This window comes from Protomyctophum bolini (assembly GCF_963924005.1).
Source record: "Protomyctophum bolini genome assembly, chromosome: 5".
Classification (NCBI taxonomy): Eukaryota; Metazoa; Chordata; class Actinopteri; order Myctophiformes; family Myctophidae; genus Protomyctophum; species Protomyctophum bolini.
Genome location: NC_137866.1, coordinates 939,891 through 962,954, shown reverse-complemented (window position 1 = coordinate 962,954; position 23,064 = coordinate 939,891). Strand labels below are relative to the sequence as shown.

General features: G+C 46.4%; 1 protein-coding gene across 1 annotated transcript in view; it reads left to right on the top strand.

Annotated features, from left to right (window-relative positions):
* Positions 1 to 22,697, top strand: part of slco4a1 (solute carrier organic anion transporter family, member 4A1) — a gene marked incomplete at both ends in the record, with an annotated part of 31,866 nt that extends 9,169 nt beyond the window's left edge. The window contains 10 exons of the mRNA XM_080764428.1: positions 810 to 931; positions 4,353 to 4,464; positions 8,770 to 8,924; positions 11,698 to 12,019; positions 12,981 to 13,143; positions 15,197 to 15,375; positions 16,426 to 16,490; positions 19,485 to 19,633; positions 22,461 to 22,553; positions 22,602 to 22,697. Of these exons, the coding sequence (XP_080620554.1) occupies positions 810 to 931; positions 4,353 to 4,464; positions 8,770 to 8,924; positions 11,698 to 12,019; positions 12,981 to 13,143; positions 15,197 to 15,375; positions 16,426 to 16,490; positions 19,485 to 19,633; positions 22,461 to 22,553; positions 22,602 to 22,697 (1,456 nt within the window). The remainder of the gene's footprint in view (positions 1 to 809; positions 932 to 4,352; positions 4,465 to 8,769; positions 8,925 to 11,697; positions 12,020 to 12,980; positions 13,144 to 15,196; positions 15,376 to 16,425; positions 16,491 to 19,484; positions 19,634 to 22,460; positions 22,554 to 22,601) is intronic.
* Positions 22,698 to 23,064: the final 367 nt, after the last annotated feature.

The window sequence follows — 23,064 nt, the reverse complement described above, 5'->3', positions numbered from 1 at the left end:
CCATAGGGGCAGGAGCCTATCTCCTGTTTCTGTAGCCATGAGGCCCATAGGGGCAGGAGCCTATCTCCTGTTTCTGTAGCCATGAGGCCCATAGGGGCAGGAGCCTATCTCCTGTTTCTGTAGCCATGAGGCCCATAGGGGGCAGGAGCCTATCTCCTGTTTCTGTAGCCATGAGGCCCATAGGGGCAGGAGCCTATCTCCTGTTTCTGTAGCCATGAGGCCCATAGGGGCAGGAGCCTATCTCCTGTTTCTGTAGCCATGAGGCCCATAGGGGCAGGAGCCTATCTCCTGTTTCTGTAGCCATGAGGCCCATAGGGGCAGGAGCCTATCTCCTGTTTCTGTAGCCATGAGGCCCATAGGGGCAGGAGCCTATCTCCTGTTTCTGTAGCCATGAGGCCCATAGGGGCAGGAGCCTATCTCCTGTTTCTGTAGCCATTGGGCCCATAGGGGCAGGAGCCTATCTCCTGTTTCTGTAGCCATGAGGCCCATAGGGGGCAGGAGCCTATCTCCTGTTTCTGTAGCGTGAGGCAGCTTGATGTACAAGTACACCCCCTGGACATGACGCTAGTATGTCGCAGGGACTTATACCCCCCAATCCAACCCTTGATGCTGAGTGTCTAGCAGGGAGGCACTGGGTCCCATTTTTACAGTCTTTGGTATGACCCGGCCGGGGATCGAAGCCCCGACCTCCCAGTCTCAGGGCGGACACTCTAACCACCAGGCCACTGAACTGGTGCTATATCGTCCTATATCGTCCTATATTGTCCTATATTGTCCTATATTGTCTAAATGTGTTAATGTGTCCACAGGACGGAGATAACGCCGGAGAATCCCCTGTGGGTGGGGGCGTGGTGGATCGGCTTCCTGGCGGGAGGGGCCGCGTCGTTGATCATCGCTTTCCCCATCCTGGGCTACCCGCGACAACTACCAGGTATTACCTAGTGGACTACAACTACCAGGTATTACCTAGTGGACTACAACTACCAGGTATTACATTGATTTGACCTATTGGACTACAACTACCAGGTATTACATTGGTTTGACCTACAGTGGATTCTTTATTTAACCCATTCTGAACGGGAACCCATTTTGGTGTTGGCATCACGTTATGCTTTAGCTATTGAAAAATAGCAGATCTACAAGCTCGTAGGCGCCCTATGAGCTTGTAGGTCTGCTATTTTTTTATTTTTTTTCGAATAACGACTGACATTTTTAGAATCTGATCTCCGGTCAGAATGGGTTAATCAGACCAGTGTGTGTCCTAGTGGAAACCTCATATGAATCTGATCTCAGGTCAGAATGGGTTAAGTGTCACATGCTTCCGAAGAAGCCCAGCCCATATGGACTTACAGGAACACTTTTTACACTTTACATAAACAATGACACAAACAATGATCAAGTGAATACCAAACTGACTATAATACACCCACGATTCTTACGCGGCAGATTACATAGGCTAATATACAACATAACATAAATTGTTGGGCCTGTAACAGGAGACACGTAGCTATTAGGCATGTGGAAAATAATTGATACGTATCGATACATCGATTATGACGTGCGCGATGCGAGTGAATCGGTTCATTCACTGTGTATCGGTAAAATTGACGGGTGAAATCTCGATGCATCGTTCGCGGAGTGCTTGCATCGGTAAAATCCGTGGTTGCACCGTTTGTTTCATGGTAAATTTCACCCTATCCTGTGTTTCCGAGGCGCATTGAAGTTGAACGTACCATCAGCCACAGTGGGCGCGTTCAGAAATAGCGTACTGAGCCCACTGTGCAATGCAAACTACCGTACGACGGTGCAGAGTAGACACGTTGAGACAACAAACAGACTCAGACTATAAAGAGCACCCGCGACTAACAGAAGTGAGCCCCACGCATTAAACGAGAAGCACCACCTTTACTCTTTAGCTTTATAAAATAGCTGTCCGAGTAGCTTTGTCCGTCGATCAGATGACTTTTCACTGTAGCGCTGCGTGCTGGACTGCTGGTAATGATCCACACTCCAAAGCTGTGCTTGCTGATTATCCGACGCAAATCTGCGTCGCGATCATTATCAATTTGTAATTAAAGAAAGCTTCTGCAGTCTGCACACACGTGTACAACAACAACAACGCCACAGCAGGGTGTACTGCTTGCGTTTAAAGTCGTTTACAACCGTTTCCCAACTTTCCACTGTGCAGCTTTCCCCTGCTGTTCTCTGGGATAGAAGCCTTATTTATATTCTGCAGCAAGACGGTGTCGCACGCCTACAATTGCAGATCCACAAGCTCACATCGGGCCGTGGATGAGACGCGTTGTGAGCTTGTACATCTGCTATGTATCTATAACGTTAATAATACATGCAGGCCAGGGTCTTCAATGTTTTTCAGGTCAAGCCAAGGACCACTTAGCTGAGAGTGAGAGATCAAGTAGGGACCCCCACTATACATAGGCAATTATATTACAAAACTGTTGCAGATTAAACTAGACATACACTTGTTTGACAGCACTACCAGTGTGAACTGTAATTTTTGTTTTGTTTCTATTCTATTTATATGTTGGTAACATTAATTGATGAACGATAGGCTATTACATTTTAATCTCTTGAACCCTCTATACTCAAGACCTCAAATTGACCTTTGAGATATAATAATTATACTATAGCCTATGATTATTAGTAATCTAACAATTCCACAATAACCAGCAGAGAGCAGACCCTTTGTTTACTTACATAATTCTATAAGTTGGGTTGTTTGAGATGCAGAGCTATAATACTAACCTACAGTAAAACAATAAATTGCTTTGAATTTAAATGTAATGCATTTTTACATGTTTTGGGAAATTAATAAAGCTTTAATATAAATCCTTTCTATTGTGATGAATCGCCATCAAATCTCATCGTATCGGTAGAGGGGTGAATCGCATCGTATCGCATTGATTTGAACTAAATGGTTATCGCATCGCATCGCATCGGGGAGAGGGAGAATCGTATCGCATCGTATCGCCAGGGGATTCCATGTATCTCTAATGTATCGTATCGCTGGCAGTGCATCGAGATGCGTATCGAATCGTGAGATGAGACGAGATTCACATGCCTAGTAGCTATAGACTCATAGGCAGCTATGAGTCTGTCCTCGCCAGGCTAGGAGACACACATGGACCCACTTGTCTTCTACTCCAGGCTGTAGAAACAAACTGTGCCATCTACCTACATGACCGCCTGCCTAAATATGTCCCAAACCGCCCCCCTAAGGTCTTCCACTGCTGGCCTGCTCGCTTTGCCTAAAAAAAATGGCAACTAAAAAATACGGGAAAGCAGCTTTTTGCTTCTAGGGGCCGACGGCATGGAACAAGCTCCCACTGTACCTTCGACAGGCAGCCTCTGTAGACATTCTTTTTAAGCACAGCTCAAGACCCACTTCTACAACATTGCTTTTAATTGATCTTTTATTTTTTGTCATTCATGTTCTCACTGTATTGCATTACTGCTTGTTTTTTAATGTTTATGCCTTGCTTTTCTTTTCTTTTCTTTCTCCATTGCTCTGTAAAGCACTTTGAGCTGCATTTCATGTCATGAAAGGTGCTATACAAATAAAGTGTTATTAATATTATTATTATTATCTTAACTAGCTCATGATTAAATAACCACTCCAACTTCTGACCATCATCTTCCCACAATTGTTCGGGTTTTTTGTGGATTAACGGAACCCTCAAATAATCATACAATAATAATGGAACCTAAAATGTAATTAATTTTCCTCATACGATCATATGTATGAACGGGTGAACGTAATGCACACGCATACATCTGTACACCATTTACAATGTGTACACTTGTCTCAGAATTGGATGGATGTTTGGCACACTGTGGATCTTTACTGTGTACTTTTATGATTGCATCAAGAATGTACTCATTGTAAATGTACTACATTCATACTAGATTACTAGATACTAGTGTGTGATTTGAAAGAAATTTAAAATTAAATTAATACTTTGTTTTACTGCCCCATTATATGAAGACTTAAGACATGAATTATTGTGTAAAATGACAACCATCTGTGCTAACTTTTTTCTGGTTAGAGGACTATGAAAAACTGGAGTTTTGTTTTAGGAAAGGTACTTTTGCTTTAGCAGACTTTTTATGCAAAGCGTGGGGGAAAAAAGGCAGAATGTTTTGTTTGTGTACAAAGAAACCTGTTTCTTGTACACAATGCAACATTGAAGCAACGATTTGTATGGTGTGTCCTATAAGTCCATGTGGGTGGGGGGTACCTTGGGTGCATGACACAAAAATAAAGAATCTAAGTAAAGAATCTATGTACTAATGTTCTCGTTGTCTTGTCTTGTGCCTCCGTTAACATACAGGCTCACAGAAGTATGTGGCCATGAGGGTGTCCGAGGCCCACCAGCTCAAAGACGGCAGCCACACCACCGCCTCGGACCCTCAGTTTGGCAAATCAGTCAAGGACATGCCGAGGTATGGGACGCTCAAATCAGTCAAGGACATGCCGAGGTATGGGACGCTCAAATCAGTCGAGGACATGCCGAGGTATGGGACGCTCAAATCAGTCGAGCACATGCCGAGGTAAGGACGCTCAAATCAGTCGAGGACATGCCGAGGTATGGGACGCTCAAATCAGTCGAGGACATGCCGAGGTATGGGACGCTCAAATCAGTCGAGGACATGCCGAGGTATGGGACGCTCAAATCAGTCGAGGACATGACGAGGTATGGGACGCTCAAATCAGTCGAGGACATGCCGAGGTATGGGACGCTCAAATCAGTCGAGCACATGCCGAGGTATGGGACGCTCAAATCAGTCGAGGACATGCCGAGGTATGGGACGCTCAAATCAGTCGAGCACATGCCGAGGTATGGGACGCTCAAATCAGTCAAGGACATGCCGAGGTATCGGACGCTCAACGCTGCAGACAGAACAGTGACCAGTAGAATCTTTAGCACAAAGCGGAGATCCGGGAACACTTGAGGTTACAAAGAAAGGAGGAAAACCTTATTCAACCGACATGTTTCGACCTATACGGTCTTCAGTAGGGCTCGAACGCAGCATTTTGCGTTGAACTAATTTGTTTCTTAATCTCATGTCGTTATAACACCTGCATCTCCGCTAGCTGTTTTGGGTTATCGTTGGATACGATTTTTGTCCACATTTCCATGCTGTATTGTTGTGGTACCATTAGGAGAGATAACGGGCAAACGTTGATCACAATAATAACAGTAATTTGGTTTCATTTTACGCTCTCAAGAGTTAAAGATCTATAAGGATTAATTTGGTTACCAACTCTACGTTGAAAACCATAATACATAATATCTTAGGGACCGCATGACACACACAACACATAGCATGGACATAATATCTTAGGGACCGCATGGTGCGCACACACATAGCGTGGACATAATATCTTAGGGACCGCATGGTGTGCACACACATAGCATGGACATAATATCTTAGGGACCGCATGGTGCACACACACATAGCATGGACATAATATCTTAGGGACCGCATGGTGCACACACACATAGCATGGACATAATATCTTAGGGACCGCATGGTGCACACACACATAGCATGGACATAATATCTTAGGGACCGCATGGTGCACACACACATAGCATGGACATAATATCTTAGGGACCGCATGGTGCACACACACATAGCATGGACATAATATCTTAGGGACCGCATGGTGCACACACACATAGCATGGACATAATATCTTAGGGACCGCATGACACACACACATAGCATGGACATAATATCTTAGGGACCGCATGACACACACACATAGCATGGACATAATATCTTAGGGACCGCATGGTGCACACACACATAGCGTGGACATAATATCTTAGGGACCGCATGGTGCACACACACATAGCATGGACATAATATCTTAGGGACCGCATGACACACACACATAGCATGGACATAATATCTTAGGGACCGCATGGTGCACACACACATAGCATGGACATAATATCTTAGGGACCGCATGACACACACACATAGCATGGACATAATATCTTAGGGACCGCATGGTGCACACACACATAGCATGGACATAATATCTTAGGGACCGCATGGTGCACACACACATAGCATGGACATAATATCTTAGGGACCGCATGACACACACACATAGCATGGACATAATATCTTAGGGACCGCATGACACACACACATAGCATGGACATAATATCTTAGGGACCGCATGACACACACACATAGCATGGACATAATATCTTAGGGACCGCATGGTGCACACACACATAGCATGGACATAATATCTTAGGGACCGCATGGTGCACACACACATAGCATGGACATAATATCTTAGGGACCGCATGGTGCACACACACATAGCATGGACATAATATCTTAGGGACCGCATGGTGCACACACACATAGCATGGACATAATATCTTAGGGACCGCATGGTGCACACACACATAGCATGGACATAATATCTTAGGGACCGCATGGTGCACACACACATAGCATGGACATAATATCTTAGGGACCGCATGACACACACACATAGCATGGACATAATATCTTAGGGACCGCATGACACACACACATAGCATGGACATAATATCTTAGGGACCGCATGACACACACAAATGGCATGGACATAATATCTTAGGGACCGCATGGTGCACACACACATAGCATGGACATAATATCTTAGGGACCGCATGGTGCACACACACATAGCATGGACATAATATCTTAGGGACCGCATGACACACACACATAGCATGGACATAATATCTTAGGGACCGCATGGTGCACACACACATAGCATGGACATAATATCTTAGGGACCGCATGACACACACACATAGCATGGACATAATATCTTAGGGACCGCATGACACACACACATAGCATGGACATAATATCTTAGGGACCGCATGGTGCACACACACATAGCATGGACATAATATCTTAGGGACCGCATGACACACACACATAGCATGGACATAATATCTTAGGGACCGCATGACACACACACATAGCATGGACATAATATCTTAGGGACCGCATGGTGCACACACACATAGCATGGACATAATATCTTAGGGACCGCATGGTGCACACACACATAGCGTGGACATAATAATTATCTTAGGGACCGCATGACACACACAACACATAGCATGGACATAATATCTTAGGGACCGCATGACACACACACATAGCATGGACATAATATCTTAGGGACCGCATGACACACACACATAGCATGGACATAATATCTTAGGGACCGCATGGTGCACACACACATAGCATGGACATAATATCTTAGGGACCGCATGGTGCACACACACATAGCATGGACATAATATCTTAGGGACCGCATGGTGCGCACACACATAGCGTGGACATAATATCTTAGGGACCGCATGGTGCGCACACACATAGCATGGACATAATATCTTAGGGACCGCATGGTGCGCACACACATAGCATGGACATAATATCTTAGGGACCGCATGGTGCGCACACACATAGCATGGACATAATATCTTAGGGACCGCATGGTGCGCACACACATAGCATGGACATAATATCTTAGGGACCGCATGGTGCGCACACACATAGCATGGACATAATATCTTAGGGACCGCACTTTAAATTAAAACCTTCACTCTCACTAGTGTTGTTTTTGACAGCAAATTTAGTTTTAGTCATTTGTCTTTTGAATACGGTAGTTTTTAATTTAGTTTTAATCACATTTTTTTTCCACCTGGAATGTGTTAGTCTAGTTTTCTAGTCGACTTTAGTCTGACTAAACATCGTAAGATTTTAGTCGACTACATTTATTTTGGCTGGCCTTGATGCCGTCATAATGGCTGATTTTACACAAAACTGCCGATCTACAAGCTCACAATGCTTGTAGATCTGCTATTTTCAGCATGCATGCAACCAAACCTGAAATGATTTGTCTTCTAGTTCTACTGGATCTCTTCTCCACTACAGTCTCTCCCTGACATTATAGTCTAGTTTTTTGTTTGTTGTTTGTTGACAGATTTGTCAATACATTTAGTCATAGTTTTAGTCATCATGGTTTAGTTTTTATTCAGTTTTCCTCAGTGTTTTTACACATAGTTAGTAGTCGACTAACATCTTTCGTCATAGTTTTTGTAGACGAAAACGAAATCAACACTAACTCTTTTCTTGGTCTCTCTCCCTCTCCCTCTCTATCTCTCTCCCTCTCTCTCTCTCTACTCTCTCTCTCTCTCCCTCTCCCTCTCTCTCCCTCTCTCTCCCTCTCCCTCTCCCTCTCCCTCTCTCTCTCTCTCTCTCTCTCTCTCTCTCTCTCCCTCTCTCTCTCCCTCTCCCTCTCCCTCTCCCTCTCCCTCTCCCTCTCCCTCTCTCTCTCTCTCTCTCTCTCCCTCTCCCTCTCCCTCTCCCTCTCCCTCTCTCCCTCTCCCTCTCCTCTCCTCTCCCTCTCCTCTCCCTCTCCTCTCCCTCTCCCTCTCCCTCTCCCTCTCCTCTCCCTCTCCCTCTCCCTCTCTCTCCCCTCTCCCCTCTCCCTCTCCCTCTCCCTCTCCCTCTCCCTCTCTCTCCTCTCTCCTCTCTCCCCTCTCCCTCTCCCTCTCCCTCTCCCTCTCCCTCTCCCTCTCCCTCTCCCTCTCCCTCTCCCTCTCCCTCTCCCTCTCCCTCTCCCCTCTCCCCTCTCCCCTCTCCCCTCTCCCCTCTCCCTCTCCCTCTCCTTCTCCCTCTCTCTCCCTCTCCCTCTCCCTCTCTCTCCAGATCGGTTCTCCTCCTGCTGAAGAACCCTCCCTTCCTCTTCCTCTGTCTGGCGGGGGCCACAGAAGCCACCCTCATCGCCGGCATGTCCACCTTTGGTCCCAAGTTCCTGGAGGCCCAGTTCAACCTCAGCGCATCGGAGGCCGCCATGTGGTTCGGTAAGTTCCTGGAGGCCCAGTTCAACCTCAGCGCATCGGAGGCCGCCATGTGGTTCGGTAAGTTCCTGGAGGCCCAGTTCAACCTCAGCGCATCGGGTTCGCTGCCATGTGGTTCGGTGAGAGACATTTATATTGTACAGGTCGTTTCGAGGAAGCAACCTGATTGGTTGAAACCGCTTTCTAGCCGTGCTTTAACCACGATATTGGAACGGCTATAATCAAAACAGAGCGCAGCAGACTATAGAACATTTAGAGCACGTGGTTCCCAAAGGTTTTAGACCCAAAATGAGTGAAAATAGCAGATCTTCTGGTGCGAAGTGACGCGTTGTGAGCTTCCAGAACCAAATGGACCCGTATGGGTCTATAACTCTGAGAGGTTCCATTTGTACTCTCTCAGAGTTAAATTAACACTCTCAGAGTTAAATTAACATTGATTTTACAATATAAATTGGGCGTCCCAGAGACGGAAATGCCATTAAATGGAGGGGTCCGTAGACTAATGAGAACCTTGAAATTAAACGGGTTGAGAATCACTGCTAGAGCCGTAAACACCTCCTTCATGACGACGCCAGGCCCAGGAAATGAACCCCAATGCATTTTTCCTCAGACATTTCAAAAAGTATTCATTTAAAGACGGTTACGCCGCGGACAAAGCCAACTCGAGTCGTGACAAATCGGGACAATGAACACAATGTTTTGGACCAAAACAAATAGAAAAACAACAAAAAAGTCTTGTAACCTGCCGTTTTTTTCTTCTTTCTAATTCTTCGTTCGGCCCAAACAATTGTGTTTGTTGTCATGATTTGTCACGACAAGAGTTGGCTTTTGTACGAGGCTGAAAATGTCTTTAAATAAATACTTTTTGAGATGTCTATGAGGAAAATGGGGAACGGGGAATCATTTCCTGGGCCCTGGTAGGGGGGCGGGACTGGGCCCTGGTGGGGGGGCGGGACTGGGCCCTGGTAGGCGGGCGGGACTGGGCCCTGGTGGGGGGGCGGGACTGGGCCCTGGTAGGCGGGCGGGACTGGGCCCTGGTGGGGGGGCGTGACTGGGCCCTGGTAGGGGGACGGGACTGGGCCCTGGTAGGGGGCGTGACTGGGCCCTGGTAGGGGGGCGGGACTGGGCCCTGGTAGAGGGGCGTGACTGGGCCCTGGTGGGGGGGCGTGACTGGGCCCTGGTAGGGGGGGCGTGACTGGGCCCTGGTAGGGCTGGGGACTGGGCCCTGGTAGGGGGGGCGGGACTGGGCCCTGGTAGGGGGGCGGGACTGGGCCCTGGTAGGGGGGCGGGACTGGGCCCTGGTAGGGGGGCGGGACTGGGCCCTGGTAGGGGGCGTGACTGGGCCCTGGTAGGGGGCGTGACTGGGCCCTGGTAGGGGGGGGGACTGGGCCCTGGTAGGGGGGCGGGACTGGGCCCTGGTAGGGGCGTGACTGGGCCCTGGTAGGGGGGCGGGACTGGGACGCTCTCTAGACGGCCTGCTTCACCCAGAGGCTCCTCCTCCCCTCAGGCTACATGGCTCCTCCTCCCCTCAGGCTCCTCCTCCTCCTCCCCCCCCCCCCCCCCCCCAAATTGGCCCTGATAACCAGTTATTCAACACAGAGCACACTAGCCAACAACAGAATAAAAAGGAATTTTGAGAACCGAACGGACGATCTTCTAAAAGATTATAAAATTATATCGGCCTACAGAAAAAATAAAAACCTTAAAGATTATCTAGTACACAGCAAACTAAAAGAAATCAACACACCAGCACGCCAGGGACCAGAATACTTCAAACCCAAACAATTAGTAAAAAATAGAACCACAAAACGCGTCTTAGAGATTAAACAACAAATAACAGCCAGAACCAGCAACTGCATTTATTTAATCACATGTGAAAAATGTGGTTTACAATATGTCGGAGAGACAGGTAAAACAATAGGTACTAGGCTGGGACGACACAGATACAATATTAACAATGCCAAAAAGACAACCACAAGATTGGTGCAACATTTCATGGCGCACGGCATTGAAGCTCTAAAATGCGCTGGACTTCAACACAATCCTAACTGGACAGTTTTTAGGACAAAGACGTTTTAATGAAAAAACAGTGGATTAAGAACCTCAACACGGATTTTCCTGGAGGCTTAATTAAACATGCCTAAAATCAGGTCTTGAACACTACAAAACTTAAACTCAGGATTAAATTGGAGAAATCTAAAAGTGATTGGATCAGACTTCCTTCGGATACATAATAATAATAATAATAATAATATCTCAAACTTATATAGCGCTTTTCTGAGTACCCAAAGACGCTTTACATGGGGGGGCTTTACAGAGGTAACAACAAATTAAAAACAACTTTAATAGAAAGAAAAGGAAAAATAACACTAAAAGCTAAAGAACATTAAAAGACAGTGAAAAGGGTTAGCTAGGGAAGGCAATTTTGAAGAGGTGGGTTTTGAGGGTGGATTTGAAGGTTTGAAGGGTGGGGGCATCTCTGAGTGCCTTAGGGAGGGCATTCCACAGGGTTGGGGCAGCAAAGGCGAAAGCTCTGTCCCCCCACGTACGGAGTTTGGTTTTGGGGACATCGAGGAGGTTTGCATCACCAGACCTGAGGGAGCGAGAGGGGGCATGGCGTTTGAGGAGGTCACAGAGGTATGGGGGAGCCAGGTTATTTAGAGCTTTGTAGGTGGTCAGGAGTGACCACCTTTGTAGGTGGTCAGGATACATGGCGAATGCATTTATTCCGTGCACTGAAGTCTTTTAATTCCCCCCCTCCCCCTCCCCCCCTCAGGCTACATGGTGGTGCCGGCGGGCGGGGGCGGGACCTTCCTGGGCGGCTACATCGTGAAGAGGATGAACCTTCGCTGCCGCGGCATCATCCGCTTCTGCATGGCGTGCGCCGTGGTCAGCCTGCTGGCCATCTTCATCTTCCTGGTGCACTGCCCCAACCTGCCCATGGCCGGCGTCACTGCGCCGTACCACCAGCACCACCCGCTGCCCCCCCCACGCGGCGCCACCGCCACGGGGGGGCAGCGGCGACCCGACCCGGACCGCTATGCCGCCGCCGCCGCCGCCGCGGGCAACGCCAGCGACCAGAGCGAGTCCTCCTACCTGTACGACCAGCCCAGACACCGACGCCCGCCAAACGGGTACGACATCGATGAATTCATTATTTAATAATTGGTAACTGATACGTTTTGATAACCTTATTATCGGTCGATTAACCTGAGAGTTCCACAGACGAAAAACAGTCTTAAGTCCGACACTAAAACTAAGTCTTAAGTACGACATCGATGAATTAATTATTTAAAAACACATTTAGTGCCGGAAGTGCTTCAAAATAGGAGCTCTGGGGTGCCGGCGTTGTCTGATCGCTTTTACTCTGAAAGCCAATGACCCGGAAACACTTTCCTAAAAAAAGTTGACTTGACAAATTGACCTCACAATCCCTGATCGTCTTAATTTATACGATATATGATCCAAAAAGCGTTCATATTTTGCGGGAGAGAGAGATGAGGAGCAGAAATGAAGCGCCAGCATATCGATCCATTCATCACCACGGAGAGCGCCCTGGATCAGGAGATACGAGTCATTCTTTCCGCCGCGCTAACATGGGAGTCAATGACAAGCTAATAGTTGCACAGAGCGTTAGCATACGGCAAGCGAAAAGCGAAAGGCCAAAAAAAAAAGAATCTGAATATTCTTATCTCGCCCCGTGTCACTAGGACGTCGCTAGGACGTCCACAGACGTCCAAGGCTACGATCGTTTCTAATCCTTATGACGATCTCACACGTTGTATGATTAATTGGTAACTGATACATTTGATAACCTTATTATCGGTCGATTAACCTGGGAGTACCACAGACGAAAAACAGTCTTAAGTCCAGATTTCATTCTGACCTTCTTCACGAAAAGGACCTCGTTGTCCCTGACTCCTTATCTATCATTTATACATCATGGATAAATAGTGTGGGCTTGTAGATCTGTGGCATTCATCTGTTGATAAGCCAATTAAGCAACGTCGCTGTCTCGTCATGACCTTTCACCTCTTCTCCTGGCCTCGTCTCGCGCAGCTCCTCATTGGACCTCTCCCTGACCGTGGGATGCAACGCAGGCTGCGGCTGCCTCCGAGAGCTGTACAACCCTGTGTGTGGGACGGACGGGGTCATGTACTACTCCCCCTGCCACGCTGGATGCAGCGCGGTCAACCGCACAGAGCTCTCCACGGGCAGACGGGTAAGGACTAGTTAAGGACTAGTTAAGGATTAGTTAAGGACTAGGGATCTATCGGTGTGTCACCAGGTGTAATGTCTCTATCGGTGTCACCAGGTGTAATGTCTCTATCGGTGTGTCACCAGGTGTAATGTCTCTCTATCGGTGTGTCACCAGGTGTAATGTCTCTATCGGTGTCACCAGGTGTAATGTCTCTCTATCGGTGTGTCACCAGGTGTAATGTCTCTATCGGTGTGTCACCAGGTGTAATGTCTCTATCGGTGTGTCACCAGGTGTAATGTCTCTATCGGTGTGTCACCAGGTGTAATGTCTCTCTATCGATGTGTCACCAGGTGTAATGTCTCTATCGGTGTGTCACCAGGTGTAATGTCTCTATCGGTGTGTCACCAGGTGTAATGTCTCTATCGATGTGTCACCAGGTGTAATGTCTCTATCGGTGTGTCACCAGGTGTAATGTCTCTATCGGTGTGTCACCAGGTGTAATGTCTCTATCGGTATGTCACCAGGTGTAATGTCTCTCTATCGATGTGTCACCAGGTGTAATGTCTCTCTATCGGTGTGTCACCAGGTGTAATGTCTCTCTATCGATGTGTCACCAGGTGTAATGTCTCTATCGGTGTGTCACCAGGTGTAATGTCTCTATCGGTGTGTCACCAGGTGTAATGTCTCTCTATCGGTGTGTCACCAGGTGTAATGTCTCTATCGGTGTGTCACCAGGTGTAATGTCTCTCTATCGATGTGTCACCAGGTGTAATGTCTCTCTATCGATGTGTCACCAGGTGTAATGTCTCTCTATCGATGTGTCACCAGGTGTAATGTCTCTCTATCGGTGTGTCACCAGGTGCAATGTCTCTATCGGTGTGTCACCAGGTGTAATGTCTATCGGTGTGTCACCAGGTGTAATGTCTCTCTATCGATGTGTCACCAGGTGTAATGTCTCTATCGGTGTGTCACCAGGTGTAATGTCTCTCTATCGGTGTGTCACCAGGTGTAATGTCTCTATCGGTGTGTCACCAGGTGTAATGTCTATCGGTGTGTCACCAGGTGTAATGTCTCTATCGGTGTGTCACCAGGTGTAATGTCTCTATCGGTGTGTCACCAGGTGTAATGTCTCTATCGGTGTGTCACCAGGTGTAATGTATCTCTATCGGTGTGTCACCAGGTGTAATGTCTCTATCGGTGTGTCACCAGGTGTAATGTCTCTATCGGTGTGTCACCAGGTGTAATGTCTCTCTATCGGTGTGTCACCAGGTGTAATGTCTCTATCGGTGTGTCACCAGGTGTAATGTCTCTATCGGTGTGTCACCAGGTGTAATGTCTCTCTATCAATGTGTCACCAGGTGTAATGTCTATCGGTGTGTCACCAGGTGTAATGTCTCTCTATCAATGTGTCACCAGGTGTAATGTCTATCGGTGTGTCACCAGGTGTAATGTCTATCGGTGTGTCACCAGGTGTAATGTCTCTATCGGTGTGTCACCAGGTGTAATGTCTATCGGTGTGTCACCAGGTGTAATGTCTCTCTATCGGTATGTCACCAGGTGTAATGTCTCTATATCGATGTGTCACCAGGTGTAATGTCTCTCTATCGGTGTGTCACCAGGTGTAATGTCTCTCTATCGATGTGTCACCAGGTGTAATGTCTCTATCGGTGTGTCACCAGGTGTAATGTCTCTCTATCGGTATGTCACCAGGTGTAATGTCTCTATATCGGTGTGTCACCAGGTGTAATGTCTCTCTATCGGTGTGTCACCAGGTGTAATGTCTCTATATCGGTGTGTCACCAGGTGTAATGTCTCTCTATCGGTATGTCACCAGGTGTAATGTCTCTATATCGGTGTGTCACCAGGTGTAATGTCTCTATATCGGTGTGTCACCAGGTGTAATGTCTCTATATCGGTGTGTCACCAGGTGTAATGTCTCTATCGGTGTGTTACCAGGTGTAATGTCTCTATCGGTGTGTCACCAGGTGTAATGTCTCTCTATCGGTGTGTCACCAGGTGTAATGTCTCTATCAGTGTGTCACCAGGTGTAATGTCTCTATCGGTGTGTCACCAGGTGTACTCGGGGTGCAGCTGTGTGGCGGGCAGCAACATGTCGCGGGGCGACGAGGGCTTGGCGCTGGCGGGGAAGTGTTCCAGCACCTGCCACCACATGCCGACCTTCCTCTCCTTCCTCTTCGTCATCATCAGCTTCACCTTCCTCTGCAGCATCCCCGCCCTCACGGCCACACTGAGGTAGGCGTGGTCACTGCAGCCTCCCGGCCCTCACGGCCACACTGAGGTAGGCGTGGTCACTGCAGCATCCCGCCCTCACGGCCACACTGAGGTAGGCGTGGTCACTGCAGCATCCCCGCCCTCACGGCCACACTGAGGTAGGCGTGGTCACTGCAGCATCCCGCCCTCACGGCCACACTGAGGTAGGCGTGGTCACTGCAGCATCCCCGCCCTCACGGCCACACTGAGGTAGGCGTGGTCACTGCAGCCTCCCCGCCCTCACGGCCACACTGAGGTAGGCGTGGTCACTGCAGCCTCCCCGCCCTCACGGCCACACTGAGGTAGGCGTGGTCACTGCAGCATCCCCGCCCTCACGGCCACACTGAGGTAGGCGTGGTCACTGCAGCCTCCCCGCCCTCACGGCCACACTGAGGTAGGCGTGGTCACTGCAGCCTCCCCGCCCTCACGGCCACACTGAGGTAGGCGTGGTCACTGCAGCCTCCCCGCCCTCACGGCCACACTGAGGTAGGCGTGGTCACTGCAGCCTCCCCGCCCTCACGGCCACACTGAGGTAGGCGTGGTCACTGCAGCCTCCCCGCCCTCACGGCCACACTGAGGTAAAGCCAGGAAAAAAAACCCAGGAAAAGCACTAAGACTTGTTTACATCAGGGTCCTCCATGTTCACTTCATCAGATGCCAGTATGATAATAAAAATCACACCCCTGTGAAGTGAGCAGTGCAACATTATTACAGTATTAGTTTTTTTCTTATGAAAGCAGAGAGTCTTCTGTTTCATACGGTATATAGTATGTACATGTCGCTATAGGCCTTATTTTGTGAATAATAGTTGTCCAGGTCCATGCCTGCTCTAAAGTTCTCTCTGGTGGGCGCAAGCTGCATTCAATAGCTTTCTTTTGATGTATGCGGTGTGATTCTCGCTATAAGAGAACATTTTGCTGTGGGCCCCGGAATCTTTTTTTCCTTCAATGTAAAGTCCATAGCACCACCAAGCTCCGCCTGACAGAATAGCCCAGCACACAATGTGTTAACTGACATGTTGTCCCTCTCCAGGTGTGTTCCAGACAGTCAGAGGTCTTTCGGACTTGGCATCCAGTGGATTGTGGTGCGCTCCCTGGGTAGGTCTGTCTGTCTGTCTGTCTGTCTGTCTGTCTGTCTGTCTGTCTGTCTGTCTGTCTGTCTGTCTTTACATGCAACCACTCCAAGGAACAGCAATGTCCGTGTGTTCACCTGTGTGTTGGTTAATGAGCACCAGTGAAGTCTAGCCTTGCAGAGAGCATCAAAGATATCTTAGACCAGCAGTCTAGCCATGCAGCGAGCATCAAAGAGCATCAAAGATATCTTTTATCCGTCTGCCAAGATCCGAGGAAATGGGATCAACTATTTGTCTGTCTACAATATTCTACAACTCTACATGAATGGCCCAATGCAGGCCTGTGGCGACCCCTACTGGTTGGCAACGGTTATGACATTATTACAATCCAACAGCACAGTAAACAGCAGACTAATAATAATAATGAATTGCATTTTTATAGCGCTTTTCCAAGTGCTCAAAGCGCTTTACAATGGTTCATTCATTCATACATTGGGAGGTGAAGCGGCGAACAGTCGACGCCAGCGTCCTCACTTCCCACCCCCAATCCAACCCTTGATGCTGAGTGTCAAGCAGGGAGGCACTGGGTCCCATTATTTAGAGTCTTTGGTATGACCCAGCCGGGGATCGAACCCCGACCTCCCAGTCTCAGGGCGGACGACACTCTAACCACAAGGCCACTGAGCCACTATGCTCATCCAGTGTGGCTGTTATATCATTTACAGTTATTTTATCCCACCAATAAATAATATGTTATTTATTGGTGGGAGTTTATTATTAGTTGGTGGAAACATTGAGGAGTGTTGTGGCACCCTACTTCCTCTTTGTCGGCCTATATAACTGGTTTTAACATGGTAATAGTATGTGTCCAATAACCCCGTCTAAATTAATAAGAAAAAGAGGTTGCACATGGTTGCAGTCTCAGTGCATTGCTAGTAGAGTTCTCATTTTCTGCCCGAACCCGACCCGGCCCGGCCCGGCCCGACATTTTAGGGCCGGGCCAGGCCCAAAAAATATGCTAATTAGCCGGGCCGGGCCGGGCCTCGGGCTCTGTGATTTTCCGTGATTTTCTTATTTTCTTTTTTCAAAAATGTTATTATAATAAAAATAGCAATTCTGTTATTTGTGTAATGTGTAGGCTATATAGCCTACAAGTATGTATTTATTATGAAGAGGGCTGCGCTATGGCGATTCACTTGTGACAGGAGGAAGACGGAGGAGTGGAGGTGGGGGTCTTGGAATGGATTACTGACTGCGCAGGCAGAGAGAAGTGAACGGTGGGGTGGTTGTTTAATGTTTATACCGCTGGCTGGCCTCTGGTTTGCGGCGCACCAAATGAGCTTCAGTTCATAATGCTAAATGTTTTATAAATCAATCGGATTATCACACGATAGACTGCAACATAACAAAAACAGTTGCACTGAGCCATCTCGTTAAACCCAGCATGGCTGCGATGAATAACCTAATCATTAGGCCTAATCAACGTCATATAGTCACCAACGATCCATATTCTGTAGTGTATGATCTCATCTGACCACGCAATGTTACAGTCCACTGCAGGCTACAGGCTAATGGCTATTTGATTTACAAAATGATTAGTATTATAACCGCCGTCCCTCTGTGCGGCAGCGGCGCTCCTCGTTATATGTGCCCGATTTAAAATAACAGCTAAGCTGTCGAGACACGCCATGAGCGGGTGCATGGATGGTTTGTAAACTTTGTAGGCTATGTTTGTTCTTTTGGACACCGAACGGGGACGATACTTGGGGTCTTGGACATAGCTTCACTTCAGAGGAAACGGGGAGCTACAGTAGGCTACTCGCCACCACTGGAAATGGAATCCATTAGAATGATATGGAAATGGTACATAAATGAGCTACATAAATCCTTTATTTCGGCGATAAGTCCATTGAACTCCGCTCTCACTCTCACACAGACACACACTGAAAGAAAAAAAAGAACGCCACTTTATTGCATGGCCAGCGCAGCAGCATGCGCCGTCAGTGAACCACTGACGGCGCATGCTGCTGCGCTGGCCATGCAATAAAAGTTTATTTTGTAGCTCATTTATGTACCATTTATATAATTTCTTTGTCGGGCTTTATAGGGCTTCGGGCCTAACATTATGGTATTTTTTAGGGCCGGGCCGGGCTTCGGGCTGACCCAGTTAGGGCCGGGCAGTGCCGGGCTTCAAATTTTGGGCCCGATGAGAACTCTAATTGCTAGACCCCAAATCCAGTATTTCTCTGATGGAGGCTCCCAGCCGAAATGTGTATAAGCCTTTGTTTATTGGTACCGGGCGCTTATGCGTTTTTTTCTGTGAGCCTTCATCACAGCATTATGCTGTAATTAATTAATAATTAATAAAGTGTTTTTTTTTTTGATCAGGGGTAGAGTGGCCGGATGGTAACCACAAGGTTGCCAGTTCGATCCCTGTGGGCTCCTCCCCCAGAGTTAGTGTCAAAGTGTCCTTGAGCAAGACACTGAACCCCTGATTGCTCCCGATGTGGTGGTTGGTGCCTTGCATGGTTTCCGCTGCCATCGGGTGTGTGAATGTGTGTGTGAATGGGTGAATGTAATGCACAATCTATGTAAAGGAGTGTGAATGTGTGTATGAATGGGTGAATGTAATGCACAATCTATGTGAAGGAGTGTGAATGTGTGTATGAATGGGTGAATGTAATGCACAATCTATGTGAAGGAGTGTGAATGTGTGTATGAATGGGTGAATGTAATGCACAATCTATGTGAAGCGCCTTGGATAAAGGCGCTATATAAATGCACCATGTTCCATTTACCATATCCCATTCTGTATGACTTACAACTGATTAAAAACGTGGATTAAACGATGAAAGAATAACTCGGGGCGAGTCGCGAAACCGCAGGGAAAGTGTTCTACAATGAATTAACTTGAGCAACTCGTGTTTAGAAGTCAAAGTGGCCTACAGGTGGGATCCCAGGACCAATAGCCTTCGGCTCAGTGATTGATCTGTCCTGCTTTTTGTTGATTGGCCTACAGGTGGGATCCCAGGACCAATAGCCTTCGGCTCAGTGATTGATCTGTCCTGTTTGCTGTGGCAGGACCAGTGTGGAGAGCAGGGATCCTGTTACCTCTACCACAACTCTGCCATGAGCCAGTACACACTGATAGCTGGCATTATATATAAGGTAATAACAGCACACACTGATAGCTGGCATTATATATAAGATAACAGCACACACTGATAGCTGGCATTATATATAAGGTAATAACAGCACACACTGATAGCTGGCATTATATATAAGATAATAACAGCACACACTGATAGCTGGCATATATATAAGGTAATAACAGCACACACTGATAGCTGGCATTATATATAAGGTAATAACAGCACACACTGATAGCTGGCATATATATAAGATAATAACAGCACACACTGATAGCTGGCATGTATATAAGATAATAACAGCACACACTGATAGCTGTCATATATATAAGATAATAACAGCACACACTGATAGCTGGCATATATATAAGATAATAACAGCACACACTGATAGCTGGCATATATATAAGGTAATAACAGCACACACTGATAGCTGGCATTATATATAAGGTAATAACAGCACACACTGATAGCTGGCATTATATATAAGATAACAGCACACACTGATAGCTGGCATTATATATAAGATAATAACAGCACACACTGATAGCTGGCATTATATATAAGATAATAACAGCACACACTGATAGCTGGCATTATATATAAGGTAATAACAGCACACACTGATAGCTGGCATTATATATAAGATAATAACAGCACACACTGATAGCTGGCATTATATATAAGGTAATAACAGCACACACTGATAGCTGGCATTATATATAAGATAATAACAGCACACACTGATAGCTGGCATATATATAAGATAATAACAGCACACACTGATAGCTGGCATTATATATAAGATAATAACAGCACACACTGATAGCTGGCATATATATAAGATAATAACAGCACACACTGATAGCTGGCATATATATAAGATAATAACAGCACACACTGATAGCTGGCATTATATATAAGGTAATAACAGCACACACTGATAGCTGGCATTATATATAAGATAATAACAGCACACACTGATAGCTGGCATTATATATAAGATAATAACAGCACACACTGATAGCTGGCATATATATAAGATAATAACAGCACACACTGATAGCTGGCATTATATATAAGATAATAACAGCACACACTGATAGCTGGCATATATATAAGATAATAACAGCACACACTGATAGCTGGCATTATATATAAGATAACAGCACACACTGATAGCTGGCATTATATAAGATAATAACAGCACACACTGATAGCTGGCATTATATATAAGATAACAGCACACACTGATAGCTGGCATTATATATAAGATAATAACAGCACACACTGATAGCTGGCATTATATATAAGATAATAACAGCACACACTGATAGCTGGCATTATATAAGATAATAACAGCACACACTGATAGCTGGCATTATATATAAGATAACAGCACACACTGATAGCTGGCATTATATATAAGATAATAACAGCACACACTGATAGCTGGCATTATATAAGATAATAACAGCACACACTGATAGCTGGCATTATATATAAGATAACAGTACACACTGATAGCTGGCATTATGTATAAGATAATAACAGCACACACTGATAGCTGGCATTATATATAAGATAATAACAGCACACACTGATAGCTGGCATTATATATAAGATAATAACAGCACACACTGATAGCTGGCATATATATAAGATAATAACAGCACACACTGATAGCTGGCATTATGTATAAGATAATAACAGCACACACTGATAGCTGGCATATATATAAGATAATAACAGCACACACTGATAGCTGGCATATATAAGATAACAGCACACGCTGATAGCTGGCATTATATATAAGATAATAACAGCACACACTGATAGCTGGCATTATATATAAGATAATAACAGCACACACTGATAGCTGGCATTATATATAAGATAACAGCACACACTGATAGCTGGCATTATATATAAGATAATAACAGCACACACTGATAGCTGGCATTATATATAAGATAACAGCACACACTGATAGCTGGCATTATATATAAGATAATAACAGCACACACTGATAGCTGGCATTATGTATAAGATAATAACAGCACACACTGATAGCTGGCATTATATATAAGATAACAGCACACACTGATAGCTGGCATTATGTATAAGATAATAACAGCACACACTGATAGCTGGCATTATATATAAGATAATAACAGTACACACTGATAGCTGGCATTATATATAAGATAACAGCACACACTGATAGCTGGCATTATATATAAGATAATAACAGCACACACTGATAGCTGGCATTATGTATAAGATAATAACAGCACACACTGATAGCTGGCATTATATATAAGATAATAACAGCACACGCTGATAGCTGGCATTATATATAAGGTAATAACAGCACACACTGATAGCTGGCATATATATAAGATAATAACAGCACACACTGATAGCTGGCATTATATATAAGATAATAACAACACACGCTGATAGCTGGCATTATATATAAGATAATAACAGCACACACTGATAGCTGGCATTATATATAAGATAATAACAGCACACGCTGATAGCTGGCATTATATATAAGATAATAACAGCACACACTGATAGCTGGCATTATATATAAGATAATAACAGCACACACTGATAGCTGGCATTATGTATAAGATAATAACAGCACACACTGATAGCTGGCATTATATATAATATAAATAAAACAATTAGCAGATGTGCCGCGCTACGAGCTTGAACACGCTATGAACAGTGAAATTGCAGATTTTTCAAAAATGACACAATGCTTAAAACACCGAAAGGGTGTTCCCGGCGTCCTGAATGGGTCTTTAATGTTAATCTCTCCCCCCTCCATGCAGGTGCTGGGCATAACCTTCTTCCTGTTGGCCAGCGTGCTGTACCAGCCTCCTCCGGAGTCCCCCCAGAGCAGCTGTGAGAGCACGGACCATGGGGGGGGAGGGGGGGGAGGAGGAGGAGGAGGAGGGGCACGGGGGGGAGGAGGAGGAGGGGGAGGGGGAGAGGGCGTCGGCGAGCTGCCCGTCAAAGACATCCTTCCTCAGGACGGCGTCATCATCGCCAATATCCACGCCAGGTGATGATTGATGACCCCCCCCCCCCCCCTTGGACCGGCCATCAATTCAGTTCAGACAGACAGACAGGCAGACAGACAGACAGACAGACAGACAGGCAGACAGACAGACAGTGCTGGCTGGGCTGGGCTGGGCTGCTGACTTTTTGTGTGCATGCGATTTAGAGCGATGTCTACCGACCAGATTCTGGGATGCGTGGGTGGGTTGGGTGGGTTGTGTTTGGGTGGGTTGTGTTTGGGTGGTCAGTTTGCGGGTGCGACTGTGGGGCTTTAACTCCTAGTGATTTTTAACTAGTTGACTAGTTGCCAAGTTTACTAGTCGACTAGTTGCTTAAAGCCTTATGCGACTGCGAGTCTTTCTCTATTATACCAAC